General features: G+C 42.9%; 1 protein-coding gene across 2 annotated transcripts in view; it reads left to right on the forward strand.

Moving 5' to 3' along the window:
* Nucleotides 1–15,732, forward strand: part of DMXL2 (Dmx like 2) — a 147,345-nt gene that overhangs the window by 109,676 nt on the left and 21,937 nt on the right. For both annotated transcript variants that reach the window (XM_075897231.1, XM_075897232.1), the window contains exons 28-32: nucleotides 1,866–2,114; nucleotides 7,178–7,359; nucleotides 7,852–7,982; nucleotides 9,437–9,522; nucleotides 9,951–10,152. In XM_075897231.1, the coding sequence (XP_075753346.1) occupies nucleotides 1,866–2,114; nucleotides 7,178–7,359; nucleotides 7,852–7,982; nucleotides 9,437–9,522; nucleotides 9,951–10,152 (850 nt within the window). The remainder of the gene's footprint in view (nucleotides 1–1,865; nucleotides 2,115–7,177; nucleotides 7,360–7,851; nucleotides 7,983–9,436; nucleotides 9,523–9,950; nucleotides 10,153–15,732) is intronic.

Below are 15,732 nucleotides of genomic sequence, written 5' to 3' on the forward strand. Positions count from 1 at the left end.
GAAAATACACAACTTGATATTATTGATAATTCACATTATGATTAATAATGGCATAAATGAAAATTTGTACTCAGACTTTATTTAATGGGATTTCTGTTGCATATTTTCATGCATTTCTTTGAAGTTTACATCATAACTGCTCAAATCCAGCTTCATGCACACGTTCAGGCTATCTTCTGTCAGTCTTATGGCTGGGTGCAAGAGTCTGGGTTGGGTTGTATGAGGGGCTCAGAGCAGAGGGCTTGGGTGAATGAGGGGCTCAGAGCAGAGGGTTTGGGTGTATGATGGGCTCAGGACACAGAGTTGGGGAATGTGTGTGGGGTTCAGGAGTGTTATGGCAGGAGACTGGGGTTGTAGGAGTCTTGGGATGCAGGTGTAAGGGCTCAGGGTAGGGGATTCAGGTGTATTATGGGCTCAGGGAACAAGGTTGACATTGTGGCTAAATCGGGACTGGGCCCCAACTGGGGGCTTGTTGGCCAGGCTTCGTTTTTAAATAAAGTAAAATATTATGTCCAATGCAAAAGGTTTCAACATTGTTTTTATTGCAGGGGCTGGGAACCTTTATTGGGCTGGGGGCCACTGAGTTCGGGTGAAGGAGGCAGTTGTGACCTGAGGCAATGGATTAGGGAGCATGAGTTTTGAGGGGTTTGTGATCGGAGTAGGGGATCAGCATTCAAGGTCTTGGAGGCAGCATGGGCTCAGAATGGGAGCAGAGAGTTTGAGTTATGTGGGTTAGGGGAGCAGAGGGATGGAAGGAAGGGAGGGGGAGGGGCTGGGGTGCCAGAGGCAGGCTCTGGCCAGGAGACTTACCAGTGAGACAGCCAGCATGTTTCTTAGGAGTCTACCATGCCCCCCTGCCCCGCACAGGCTGGGATTGTGCTGGTGGTGGAAGCAGCCATGAAGCACCGCTCCCCTCTCCCCTTCCAGCTCACAGTTTGTGAAAAATAAACGGCCCTGCAGCCGCTTTTCTGAGTGGTGTGTGGGAGCAGGGGAGTCTGCCTCGGGGTTCTCTGCTGTGTCTGCAAGCCGGATTGTTTTGCCCAGGACTGCTGTAGTGCCAGCATGGGCTCCCTGCTGCAGGGGGAGCCGGGGGGAGGTGCTGTGCTACAACTTCAAAAGAGCCATATTTGGCTCGCGAGCCATAGGTTGCCGACCCTGCCCTAATCTGTACCATATAAGAGAAGTTCCTTGGATATTTTGGCTATGTCCTCCTTAGATTCTAGGTATGTATTCTGTAAAGTTGAACAAGGCATTATAATTAATCCAATAATAATTTATTGTTTACATACATAATACTCATGGTGCAAGAGTAAAGGGGATGAGTCTGACTCCTAGAACCTCATGGATATCACTGAACTACCTGTATTATTTGCAGGAAAAAGAGGCACACTTTCAAAAAGTCTCAGCACTATCATGCCACAGAGTTTAAGGCCAGAAAGGACCATCAGGTCCATCTAGTCTGACCTCCTGAATATCGCAGGCCAGCAACACCATCCAGCACCGACTCATTAAACTCAACAGATGAAATTAAACCAAAGTATTACAGTTCACTGGAAATTAAACTATTATCTGCCACAAGCAGAGAGGAGGCACCGACATGCACCAGTGCCCAAGATCCTTGTAATAGCAGACATATGCTTAAATGATATATACCCAGATAATCCTAGCAAGTGACCCACAGGCAGAGTAGGATGAAAAACCTGACTTGGGGGGATATTTTTTCCTGACCAGGTAGTTTAGATCAAAGAACTAAATGACCACTCAGAACTTTTTGTTTAGCTTGACATGAATATAAGAGAAATATTAATGTTTTTGTACTTCTGCCAGCTTCTTAAGTTACATCTTTTCTTTTTTTATCTTTGCAGGGGTGAGCTCACTTATAAATCTCTTAAGTTCAGCCCAAGATGAAGACCAACCAAAGTTAAACGTTTTACTTTGTGAAGCTGTTATAGCTGTATACCTAAGTCTCCTGATACATGCCCTTGCTACTAATTCTTGCAATGAATTGTTTCGGTTAGCAGCCCATCCCTTGAACAGTCGAATGTGGGCTGCTGTCTTTGGGGGAGGTGTGAAACTTGTTGTGAAGCCCCGAAGACAATCTGAAAATATTCCAGGTATTTAGTTTGCGTTGATTAAATTTCAGACCAATAATGTGCATGTATATAACTTTGGGAAAGGGGAAGAATTTAATTCCCTTCTTTTTAGATTTCAGGTTCATTGTTTTAAAATCATGTTTTGTTAGTATGTGTCTGATATCATCAGCTCTTACCCTTCTCCAGGGAAAAGGTATCTTTAGAACTTGCTTAATCAGACTGAGGAAATGTAATGCGAATCTTAAAATTATCAGTATAGATAGGCAAAAATACAACTTTTATCCAAGGTTATTTAAGTTGGGGAGGGAGAGATACTTAACTCTCAGAAATCAGCATTGTCTTCATAAATTGCACATAACACGTTATAGGTCCTAAAATATGATATAAATATTACTGTTATTGATGCAATGAAAAAAGGTGTTGAGCAATTGGCATAGTAAAGTCTAAAGTCTTTACTTCTCTGGCATAGTTGTTCTTCTGTTTGCATGAAAAGGGATAAGTTTGAGGCATGTGGTTTCTGATCTCTCCAAACTTGAAATCAGTTAGTTAAAATTATCTGTAGACTTAGGCCATGTCTACACTGGTAGATATAAAACACTGATAGTTATAGAGCTGTTCACAGAGCACTGAGGGGAAATCACTGTTGTGCATCCATGCTGTGCTGCTTGTGACGTTGGGGCATGTCCACATTAGCAGCTCTTTCAATAGCTATCCCACTGTGCAACTGGCTGCAGGGTGGCTTGGGAAAGGTTTGCAATGCCGAATAGTGCAGTCAGCATCACATGATGCAGGTTTCCCAATCCCATTGCTCCATGGTCATCCTGCTACATTGACAGCTGCTTTTCAAAATAAGTTGGGGGAAGTGTGTGACGGAGTGTATGTGTACACAGGATGGGGAGAAGTGTGTTTGGGGGATGTCAGCATGCTGTCTTGTAAGTTCAAAAAGCAGCAGGAAACAACCCTTCCTGAGACAGGGGGAGAGGGAAACCCTGATATCAGCCCCACCATCCCCTGCTTTCCTCCCTGGTACTTAGCCCAGCAATCTCACTCTCTCTCTCTGTCTCTGTAACAAAATACAGGACTATGTAGCACTTTAAAGACTTAACAAGATGGTTTATTTTAGATGATGAGCTTTCGTGGGCCAGACCCACTTCCTCAGATCAAATAGTGGAAGAAAATAGTCACAACCATATATACCAAAGGATACAATTAAAAAAATGAACACATATGAAAAGGACAAATCACATGTCAGAACAGAAGGGGGACTTCCCCCCCCGCCCTGCATCCCCCTTCTGTTCTGACATGTGATTTGTCTTTTTCATATGTTCATTTTTTTTAATTGTATCCTTTGGTATATATGGTTGTGACTATTTTCTTCCACTATTTGATCTGAGGAAGTGGGTCTGGCCCACGAAAGCTCATCATCTAATAAATCATCTTGTTAGTCTTTAAAGTGCTACATTGTCCTGCATTTTGTTTCATCTACACCAGACTAACACGGCTACATTTCTATCTCTGTCTCTGTGTGTTCACTAGCACAAGCGTTTCATCTGACTGGTTTGCTCTGGGTCCCAGAGCGAATCAACGCAGCATGCAGGCTATCCAAAACAGAGCTCTGAAAGGGGATATGCGCATGCCTGCAGGACAAACCGATGAGTTCTAAACAAAGAGCAGAGAAGACTAGCGGGATTATGGGCCATTTCTGTCATAACACAGAATGCAATTCAAGTGTCCACACTGGCCCACCACTGCTGTATTTCTACCTCAGCCTTGCCATCTCAAACACTTCTAACAAGGATGACAATTGTCATAGTAGCTTCTGTATATCTACCAGCTGTTGCAGTAAAACCCACTTTGCGCAGGACCCTTAGGCTATGTCTACACTGCAGCGCTATTTCAGGATACTGGAGAAGTAAGGTACATTTCAGAATAGTGGCTTATTTCTAAATTTGGTGCTGTGTAGACAAGCTATGCAATTTGTGTAGCTTATTTCAAGCTAAGGGTGCAGTGTAGACACACTCTTATAGTCAGTGGCTTGACATTTCCTTAAAACTTCCTTGATACAGGAAGTATATTTTTATGTCTATAGTATAAACACATGAAGTCTGTGTGTAAGTATAATGTAATTGCTCTCTAACCATAGTAGCACAAGTGTTTAACATTAATACTTATCAAGTAAATATTCTGAATTATATGAAAGCAACACATACTTTTGAGGTTTGCGAAATATAATAAAAGATCACTTGCAACAGCTTTCATTTGGTAAGCTGTTTAACAGCACTGACAATGATGAATAGTCAAAGGCTTTCAAGATAGATTCTGTTTTCTTTAAACTTAGTAGCTGCTGCTGCAGTGTAAAAGTACAGTAATGAAGTTTTGTAAAGATTTGTAGCATAGATAAATGTTTGTGTGCTTTAAAAGAGGATCATGTTTTTAAATCTCTGTCTTCAATTATCTTCTGTTATGCCTATCCAAAACAGCTTGTATTTTCAAAGTCTCAGAGGGGTAGCTGTGTTACTCTGTTAATTTAAAAATGGCAAGTAGTCATGGGACACCTTAAAGACTAACAAAAATGTATAGTATCGTGAGCTTTCATTGGTAAATCCCACTTCATTAGATGAGTTGGAGTGGAAATAATAAAATCCAAGATATATATAGATATATAGATATATCGATATCGATATCGATATCGATATCGATATATAGATATAAAACATCAAATGAAGTACCTGTCAATTTCAGGACCCATGTTAATGAAGCGAATTAAGCGGGTTGGATGTGTCCCATTCATAGATTCTGATGTGAAAATGTGGTTGTTAAAGACAGGGAAATTTGCTTTGTAGCGCACTAAACAGTTAATGTCTTTATTCAAGCCTAGAGTAACAGTGTTACATTTGTAGATTAATTCCAGTTCTGCAGTCTCTCTCTATAATTGAGTGGTGACATTTCTTTGTAGAAGAATAGCTACTTTTTAAATCCATGACTGAGTTACTTGGTAAGTTAAAATGTTCCCCTACTTACTAAGGATGTTAAGGAACGAGTATGTTGCTAATTGTGTAGTCAATACAATTTGCATCGACTACACGATTAGTAAATAAAGGGAGGTGCTTTGCAGAGCCACAGTGAGGGTAGCTCCCAGAGCTGGTGTGAGCTGGGACTCAGTGAGCAGTCCCAGCTTACACTGGCTCAGCGACCGCTGCAGCTCTGCATTTTAAATGTAGCTAGAGCTACTGGGCTTTTACCACATTTAAAGAGAAGAGCCACAGTGTGGGTGGCTCCCGGAGCCAACTAGTGCTGTGGGCAGGGTCTGCTCTGGCCATCCCGGGCTATTGTGGACAGGGGCTGCTTCATGGCAGTAACCTCTGTCCGCAAGGGGGGCAGTTCCCCACTGGAGCAGTCTGTGCCTGTTGCAAGCCTCAGCCTGTGGCAGGCAGAGGCTGCTTCATGGCACCCTCTCTTATTCTCCCCCACCCTTGCTGCCTCTCACAGGGTATGTCTACACGACAAAGTTAATTCGAACTAACTTAGTTTGAATTAGTTAATTCGAACTAAGCTAATTCTAATTAGCGCATACAGACTTAAAAACTAGTTCGAATTAGCGTTTTGCTAATTCTAACTAGCATGTCCACACTGAGTGGACCCTGAACCGAGGTTAAGGATGGCCGGAAGCAGTGCCAGCAGGGCATCAGATTTGGTTTTGTTAAAGAAACGTTGAAGTTAATCCTCTCCATAGTGCCAGAGTAAATCACCTAGATTTCCTAGATTACATTTCTGAAAATTTCAGTTTAGTGAAATTATATGTTTTCTCCTTCAGAAATATCCTTCTCAATATGGTTTCAAACAGGAATTGGTCTAAAACCTATAGATCCTGAAAATTTATAACCGATATTACAGTTTGTTTTCCTAATATGTGTCACAGAAGAAAGGTAACTCTACTTGAATTTATTGTAGTCAGGCTATTATATTTTTGGAGTTGGAGGTCTCTGACCCACAGAAAAAACCCATCAAGGGCCGCACAAAAGTGGGAAGCAAAAAAACAAACAAAAAAAGCTGCTCACTGACATGGCCCCCAACTGAAAAGCAGGAAGACACTCCCCACATTGTCCTCCCACACTAGAGTCTAGAGGAGCCTGCACTAGTAGATTTTGTGGCCTCCCGCAAATCTCTGGTGGAGCCAAAAATGAGGGGGAGCAGCAGCTGGGAAGCAGGCTTTAGGTGTGGGGTCTGGGTGGGTGGGTTCAGGAGTGGGTTGAGGCTGGGAGGGTGCAGAATCTGGGCAGGAGAGTGTGCAGGAGCAAGCTGGGGATTGGAGTGGGGAGTCTGGGCAGAAGGGGGGTGCAAGAGCAGGATTTGGGTAGTGCTGGGCAGAAGGGCATGTTTGGGGTCTGGGTAATGGGGGAGGCACTTACCTGGCACAGTTCCTAGGGGATGCACATGGCTCCGTGTCCCCCACTGCTCCCAGGCATTGCCCCCTGCTGCTTCTGTTGGCTGCAATTACACCCAATTGGAGCAGCAGGTGAAAAGTCTCAGGGCAGTGCCGTTTCCCCAGCTGGGGAGGGAGGAGGAGCAGCAGCGCACAATGCTGCTTCTTTCCCCAACCTTACAGAGTCCTTGGGTTGGATCTGGTCCTGGCGTGCCTGACTCCAGTCTGCACAGCTCAAGGCTCCTTTCCTTCCCCCTTCCTCCCCCGCTCCCTCATGTCTCCCATCCTGCAGTAGGGAGCCGGCACTGGTGCTCCAGCCCCACAAAAGGAAGCTACAGGGTGGAGCGCCAGCGTGGGCTGCCTGGTGCTGGGCAGGGATCCCCAAGCCTCGGGGTCCGGATCTAGGTAAGCCAAGGACCGGATCTGGTCTTCGAGCCGTACGTTCCCCACTCCTGATTTATATGATTACACTTGCTTTATTTAAAAATATATTTAAGGAATAGTACTTGAAAGGTAGTGTAGTTTTGATTTTGTTATCTAAGCACTGAAACCAAAATTCATGGTTTTGGTAACTTCTAAAATTAATGTGTTTCTAAAAATAAATTATAGATAGCATTTGTTTCTTACTATGATTTCAGCTATTTAACTTCTTTCAATTTAGTACCTCCTGTTCCTTCAGAGGAAATGGATAAGCATCGGCGTCGATTTAATATGAGGATGCTTGTACCAGGGAGACCAGTAAAAGATAGTGTTGTACCTCCACCTGTACCTGCAGAAAGGCCTTCTTACAAAGAAAAATTCATTCCTCCAGAACTGAGCATGTGGGACTATTTTATGGCAAAGGTAGGATATTCTGTGTGAACATAGTGGCACCATAAAAATGTCTGATTTTTTAACATTTGGAAATATAAAATTAAATACTTTGTAAAGAATACACACGCCCTTTTTCCTGTTTTAAAGGATAACATTTCAAGAAGTGTTTTCATTAATGTGCCTCACAAACTGTAAACATGTTTACAGGTTGCATTCCCCACAGAAAAGATGAAGTTATATATGTGCTACTATGTATAACTTCCAAAATATCAGTCTAGCATTCTTCTGCCAAGCAAAAAACAGTCTAAATGAGCATTTATACCTTGCTATGCTGTTATTTTTGAAAGGAATATCTAACTTACAATTTAGTTATATCAATAGATTTATATATTAAGCTGCTCTGGTTCACTACTAAGTTATTTAAGTGACATCTAAACAACTAGGGGAACATTAAATGTTTAAAATATTTAAAATGTTTAAAACAGCTCCTGAAGAATAACAGGTTTTTGTCTTGCATTGCAGCCATTTCTTCCTTTATCAGATAGTGGTATTATATATGATTCTGATGAAAGCATTCACAGTGATGAAGAGGACGATGATGCTTTCCTTTCTGACACACAGATCCAGGAACACAAAAATCCTAATTCATACAGGTTAGCGGAAACTATCCCGTCTTTTTTTTTTTTAAACTCCTTATGAATATGTTGTTTTCAGCTTTTCTTCCAAAGCCAACGAGGGTATCATTGGCCCTCTTTCCTGGTGTGAAGTATATTTTACAGTGGTGGGTTTTCAGAGGTATTACTGAGATCAGAAACTGGCCAGAATAATCATAATTACTAATATTGATGTGCAATAGGGAAGTAATTCACCTTGACTATATTTTCTGATTGGGTTTTCAGGTATAGCAATTAGGTTTTTCCCTTCTACGTTCACCTGAGCAAATAAATTGAACAAATTTGATTTCAAGTCATTGAGTCACAATGATCGTGGAGTCCCTTGATGCTATGTTTAGAGTTACTTTTCAGAATAGAGACCAATTTTGAATGTAATTTGCATTTGTTCTATTTCCTTTTTTTATATCAAGCATAAATGAATGAGTTACATCCATTATAAAAATGTATGAAAATAAAACATCTTCCATCTACATTGTACCAAGTGTTTTCAAATCCATTAGACTATAAATGGAACTACACTATAACCTCTGTACTCTGGGTGACGTTTTTGCGCAAAAACCCCCTCTTGCGCAAGAGGGGAGTTTTGCGCAAAAAGGAGCGGTCTACACTGCTCTTTTTTGCACAAAAGCCTCTTGCACAAAAACGGTTGCTCATTAATTATGCAAATAAGTGTGGCAATATTCCAGGCTGAGCTTCATTTGCATAACCTTTTCTACAAGAAGGCTACAGTGTAGACGTAGCCCTGTGGTACAGACCCTGGCAGGCAGGGGCAGAAGCAGCCCTGCACACTGCCATTCCTCCTCCCCACCACCTGGTGGAAGCACAGTGATGCTGGAGGCTTTTTCCCACCTCTTCTGTACTAGTTGGGGGAGACGGTGCCTAGGAGCAACAGGGGACAAAGAGTGCCAGATAAGTGTCCTACCCTCATTCCCCTCCTTTCCTAGCCCAGCAAAATCTTCAGTCCAGCAAACCCTGTTTCCCACGGTTGCTGGATTAGAGGTTCAAGTATATTGTATTGTGCTATACGAGACACAGTGGAAAAAAAATCTTTGATTTGTACCACGCCAGTGCTTCCTTTCCATTCATTTTGATGTAATGGAAAGTTTTGTATTATGTATTTTCATTGGCATTGCCAGGAGATTAATATTTGATTCTTGACTTCACATACGATGATCTGAGGTTTGGAAAAGAGGGAGGGGAATATTGTAGGCTCTAAAGAGGGAGACTAAATTTTATAAGATATAAAGATCTTACCTTGTATTTCAGTGTGGGTTCCTGTTGACTCTCAAAACACAATAAGTAAGCACTCTTCATCATTTGTTATCAATGGGGTTTTTGTATATATACTTGGTTTGGTGAGAGAAGCCAAATTGTGTCTGGAAATAACTGAATTTAAATTGTACTTTACAAAACGGAAACTTCTTTTTCCACAGCTGGGCTCTCATACATTTGGCAATAGTAAAACTAGCTCTGCACAACATTAAGAACTTTTTCCCCATTGCTGGTTTGGAATTTTTTGGTGAGTTAAATTCTGACTTCTATTTTACTTTGCTCTATAAGTGAGTTAGTAAAGTATTGGCATTTATATATGAAAAGTTGTCTTGCGCAATTTCTAACAGATGGAGTTGTATGTGTTATTTCAGGCTTTTTAAATCCATCCAGTTATCCTTTTCTGTAAGTTCTGTTGAAGCGCACATACATCCTCCCTATTTTTATTAAATATAAGAGCAGTAGAGTGACTATCATTCTGAATTTTTTTTCTTTTTTTTTTAGTTTTACTTAACTGTTTTTGGTACCTGAATAAATTCTCCCATGGGCTATTACTATCCAAAAAAAAAGAGAAAAATCTTCATAATATTGTTTCTGCTCTTTACTGCAGAATTCGTTTATTGCTATTAGTAGTATAGCAGTTTTATATTAGCATTATACCTTTGTGTTGCTCTTTAGACCTGCCTGTAACATCACCATTGGGTATTGCTGTGATTAAAAATTTGGAAAACTGGGAACAGATCCTTCAAGAGAGAGTGGATCAGTTTGAAGGCCCACCACCAAACTACATTAATACCTATCCCAGTGACCTTGGAGTGGGAGCTGGATCAGCTATTCTCCGCAACAAAGCCATGCTTGAACCTGAAAATACTCCATTCAGGTAAGACCTGCTTTTAGAAAGCTGTATCCATAGTTTGTGACATTTGACACATGCAGCTTTTGTGCAGAAACAGTCATAATTATCTAATGAATTTTGAGTTAAAAGAAAATGGTGATGATGCTAAGCCAAATAAACCTAACCTACAAATGTACCTTAATGAACTCAGCATAATATAGTACCTGTTTTTACTGATTAGATTTAATGCTACCTTTGAAAAGAAAAAATCAGCTTACACTTATTAGTGCCAGCTAATTAGAAAAAAAGGGGAAAGAATAATGAGATGTCAGGATGGAACAAGATGTCAGAACGGAGAACTGTTGGGCTGTGTCTAGACTGGCAAGTTTTTCCGCAAAATCATGTGATTTTGCGGAAAAACTTGCCAGCTGTCTACTCTGGCCGTTTGAATTTCCGCAAGAACACTGACGATCTCATGCAAGATCGTCAGTGTTCTTGCGGAAATACTGTGCTGCTCCCATTCGGGCAAAAGCCCTCTTGCGCAAACCATTTGCGCAAGAGGGCCAGTGTAAACAGCACAGTACTGTTTTCTGCAAAAAAAGCCCCAATTGCGAAAATGGCGATCGGGGCTTTTTTGCGGAAAACCGCGTCTAGATTGGCCACGGACGCTTTTCCGCAAAAAGTGCTTTTGCAGAAAAGCATTCTGCCAATGCTTTCCGTTAAAAGTATTTTCGGAAAATCAAGCCAATGTAGATGTAGCCTTGGTGTTTATCTAAGGCAGTGGTTCTTAACCTTACTGCAGCTTGCACCCCTTTGGTTCTCAAAATATGTTTTCGCACCCCTTATTAAAAATTATTGAAGTAGGTCAGTTTTAAACCTAAGATATATCATAAAAATCTGGCATGTCTCGCACCCCCAGAAAGGGCATCTCACACCCCCAGGCGGTGCGTGCACCCCAGGTTAAGAACCACTGATCTAAGGCTTAGGTCTTGCAAACACTTTGGTGGAACATGTACCATGCTTAAAGTGAAGGGCATGTTTATACTTAAGGGCATGTTTATACTTACCAGATGATCATTGTTCTGGAAGTCAGTTTTCTAGCGTTCGATTTAGTGGGTCTGATATAGACCCGTAAATTGAACACTGTGGGCATCTCCCACCAATATCTAGTACTCCTCCTGAAAGGAGTAAGGCAAACTAATGGGAGTTCCTGTCAGCCTCCTGCAGAAATGTGATGTAAGATACGTTTACTCCAGCAATGTAATTTCTGTAGCTAGAGCTGCATATCTTACTCTGTCATTCTGCTATAGTGTAGACCAGGCGTAAGTGTTTGCAGGATCTGGACCTAAATTAATGAACTTAAGAGTTTGAGAAGTTTACAGAACTCATATATGATTTATCTACTCATACTGTCCATGATTTGCGTAGTTGATGCTGCTACTGGGTTTTATTCCTAGTTCACTCTGACAGTCCATTGTTTTATTTTTTACCCTGTTTTTTCAAAAATGAATTTCAATAGTAATTTCCATTTTCAGTCCGAGAAACAATGTATATACTTCCGGGCCAGAGTCACAAAGGACCTTGTGCACAGTGACACTGAGCATTGCCATGCATAACTTGTAGATGCCTAGAAAATCACTTGGATTCACAAAGCCTGAGCTGAGCACCTAGACTCCCTATAAAATGAATGGGGAGATAGTAATTCCTCAGACTTTTATGAGTCCCATTGTGCACACTAGGTGGCTCCTTGCCTAAGCTCCCCAATGGGAGATGCCAAATGAAAGGGTGTGCACTAAGCCTTGCCCTTCTCTTTGAGATATGTGCCTATGTTGAGACTGGCAAGAGGTGTCTCCCTCACCTTAGTTCTCCGCTGCAAACCCTGCCTTGGCATTAGATAACTGCTCTGTTTTAGCAGGAAGCCAGGGGGTGAAAGGAAATAAAAGGCCTTCCCCTCCCTGTAGCTAGTGCTTAGGATATTTGCTTGAGATGTAGGATACTTTGTATCAGGGCTGGCTTTAGGAAGTGTGGGGCCCAATTCGAACCGTTTTGGCGGGGCTTCCCCCCCCATCCAGGATTTTTTGATGAGCAAAAAACCCCACACCACACACACAACAAACCACAACCACACACAAATATCACATCAGAAGTAGATCTGATCAAAATGTATACCAATATAGTTGAACATTTTCCAAAAAAAATGCCATCCTTTATTATGCAAAATTGTACACAAAATTAAATCAGTTGCCTTAAGTGTAGGTCAAATATTTTCAATTGCAAGCTATCCAATTTTTTCAGTACAGTTTAAAGTTTGATTTTTAAAGTTACCAGAGAGCATTGCAGTTTTTGTTACATTGATTTACTTTTTAAATAGAAAAAATGGAGTCTGTTAAGAAAGTGTCACTTCTGTGGTCAAATTCCAGTCCTTAGTGATTTCAGCACCAATGATTTCACTGGGTAATATGGTACCTCACCACCAGTGCCTCCTTTGCACTGTGCTTCAACACATATTGCCTGCATGTTGAATCCAAGGTCAGTCTACACAAGATTTTATCAATGATTTTTGCTCAAGCGATCACTGAGACAAGACAAGGACTCTCAATTGATTCTAGTCAGCTCTGCCTTTAAACACTGGATGTAAAGTGTCAGATATAATTGAGGACTCCCAAATAGACTTTATACCACCAGAAATAAAACCTGTTTCCATCTTCTGTGACTTTCAGTTAGATGTGACTCACTATCCTCTGCTTAGTGTTCAAGTTATGGTAGACCCTAAGCCAGGTCATATTACGTTCAGGTCTTTTAACCTTTTAATCATACAATATGGATAACACATTTCATTCTCCCAGCTCCAAGTCTTAAGTGAATGTCAACCCAAAAGAGCCAAAATTGATCACCTTGACACAGAAAGTGTGTCTATGGATCTCTGTGGCGAAGTAGGTTGTCTATATAAATAAGGTCTGCTTGTGAGACCTTTTCCTACAGTTGATTAACAGATGGCATTAGATAGCTCATTCAGACCACTGGCTGATAATTGTTAGTCACCCTGACCAGTCATTAACCATATCATGGACTCACCCTACTCTCCATTGTCTCTGTGATTCTCTGATAACCTGTGACAAAAAAGGAGGATGGAAAGGGAAACTGAAGGGAGAGACCTCTCTAAATTCACCAATCAAAGAGCAGTATTGCCAACCCAAATTCACAAGGAACGCCTATACAAAGTTATGAGACTGGTCTACAAATCATAAGATTTTTTTTAAAAATAAAACATGTTGGATTTGTATTGGCCTTTTGTTTCTTGAGTATTTAGGGTTCGTGTTTTAAAGCTTTCCTACTTAGCTGGAAGGCCCAGAAGTATAGAGAACTTTTTTTTTTAATGAAAGCTGAGATTCCTACATAATCAATTGACTCCAGGCCTTTAGAAAAACACCAAATGTTTTGAGACTCATGGTAAAACAATGGAGGAATTCTTGTGAGCCCATACTTTGCCCACAGTATAAATTAAAAAAAAGAAAACAATATCTTCTCCACTAAGCATCCTAATGAGATACTGCAAATGGTGAACTGAATTCAACATCTCCTGATATGAACAGGTATCAACCTAGTTTTTCATATTTCAGATGGGTTACCAGGAATCATACATGACAACATGAAATCTTTCCACTGACTGTTTTTTTGGTTTGGCTCTCATTCGCCAGCCACGTGTTGATCCCCGCATAAACCCAAACTGCACCGCGGGGCGCAAACAAACTGGCCGTGGGCAGCATACCAAGTTATTAATAAATATTTTATGAACCTTTCCCTTTTCTCTCTGCTGCCATGTCTCCTCTCCTTGCTCCATCATCTCCCCTGGTACCTGTTGCCCCCAAACTCCTCACTCTTCTCTGCTGTCCTGACTCCTGCCCTTCTCACTGCCCTCAGCTCTCCTGCAACCTGCCCCCCTCCACCAGCCCTTCTCTCCCCCCTGTGCCCACTCCTCCAGTAGCCCCACTCCGATCATGTGAGCTACCCCTCTTCTAGCACCTCCCTCTACACACCTGCCCTGCCGCTCTCCTCTGGTGCTGATCCCTCCCCTGCAGATGTCTGCCCTTCTGCTTCACCCCCAGAATCCCCTGTCACCTGCACCTTCCCTTAGCCCTGCTCTCTACTTGTGCCTCCCCCTTCCTTCACTGCCCCTGCCTCCTTTTTCCCTGATGCCCATCCCCTCACCATTCTCTGCCCCCATTTCCCTCATGCCCCTGTGCCCTCACACATGCTTTGCTCCATCCCCACCTTTCGCATACCCACCCCTTCTTTCAAGCCTTCTCCCAGCACCCCCCACCCCCCTCTAGCCCCCAATGCCCTTCCCCTCTCTTCTTCTCTCCCAGCATCACCCTGCCCCCCCTCCCACTGAAACCTCCCCTCCTGCCCTTTCCCTCATTATCTGCACTTGGCCCCCTGGGATTTGTCTCTTCTGCACCCCTGTCTCTTGGTACCTTCCCCTTTCTTCCCCCTCCGCACAAGCCTCTTCCTCTCCCACCCCTCCCCCTAGCTTCCTCCTTCCCCTACCTTTTGCCTTCTGCGGGGCCGGACTCCAAACTGCATGCGCCGCTGCCGCTGCCGCCGCCTTTGCAGTTTCAAAATCCCGGGCTTGACGTCATGTTATGGCCGGGCCTCTCCCCACTCATCTGCATGGCGGCAGCAGCAGCCGGCAGCGTGCACAGGTAAGGGCAGGGATCCCAGCCGGTCGAGCCGAGGGAGTCGACTTCCGGGTGCTAGGCGCGGGGCCCCCTTAAGCACAGGGCCCGATTCGGCCGAATCGGCTTAAGGCTGGCCCTGCTTTGTATGCCCCCTGCATGTGAGGAGGAAAAAGGAATTGAACTGGGAACTGTAACAAAAGTGATTACAGAAGAGGGACAGGATCCTGGTTCTCCCACCTCACAGTTGAGTTGCTCCAACCACTCAGCTACAAAGTCACTCATGTTTGTATGCTCGCTCACTCTCAATAATCCAGTGATTCTTTTGCTGTTCATCCAAAGTGGAATACATCAGAATATCCTAGAGTCCAGTGGTTAGAGCATACACTTGAACAGTGGCAGAGCCCAATTCAAATCTCTTCTCTCTCTCTCTCTCTGGTGGAGGAGGGGGGACTTGAGCCAGGGATCTGCTGCTTCCCACCTCCCTCTTTAACCACTGGACTAAAAATCATGAGGCAGTTCTGCCTTCTCCCCTATCCTTCCAATTTTGTGTAAACTTGCCTCTGGGGGCCCAATCTGTTGAGGTCTGAGCATGTTTTCTAGATTGGATCCCACAGACAAGCTAGACAGAAGAATGCCTGTCTTCCTTTGGTTTGTGTATTGTATGAGGCTTAGGCATCTGGGGTATGTCTACACTACCCCCCTAGTTCGAACTAGGGGGGTAATGTATGCATACCGAACTTGCTAATGAAGCCCGGGATTTGAATTTCCCGGGCTTCATTAGCATAAAGCCGGCTCCGCCATTTTTAAAAGCCGGCTTGTTCGAACCCCGTGCTGCGCGGCTACACGCGGCACGGGCTAGATAGTTCGAACTATGTAGCCATTCCGATCTATCTGTACACCTCATTCCACGAGGCGTACAGATAGTTCGGAATAACTACATAGTTCG

Source organism: Pelodiscus sinensis, chromosome 14 (genome assembly GCF_049634645.1).
Source record: "Pelodiscus sinensis isolate JC-2024 chromosome 14, ASM4963464v1, whole genome shotgun sequence".
Classification (NCBI taxonomy): domain Eukaryota; kingdom Metazoa; phylum Chordata; order Testudines; family Trionychidae; genus Pelodiscus; species Pelodiscus sinensis.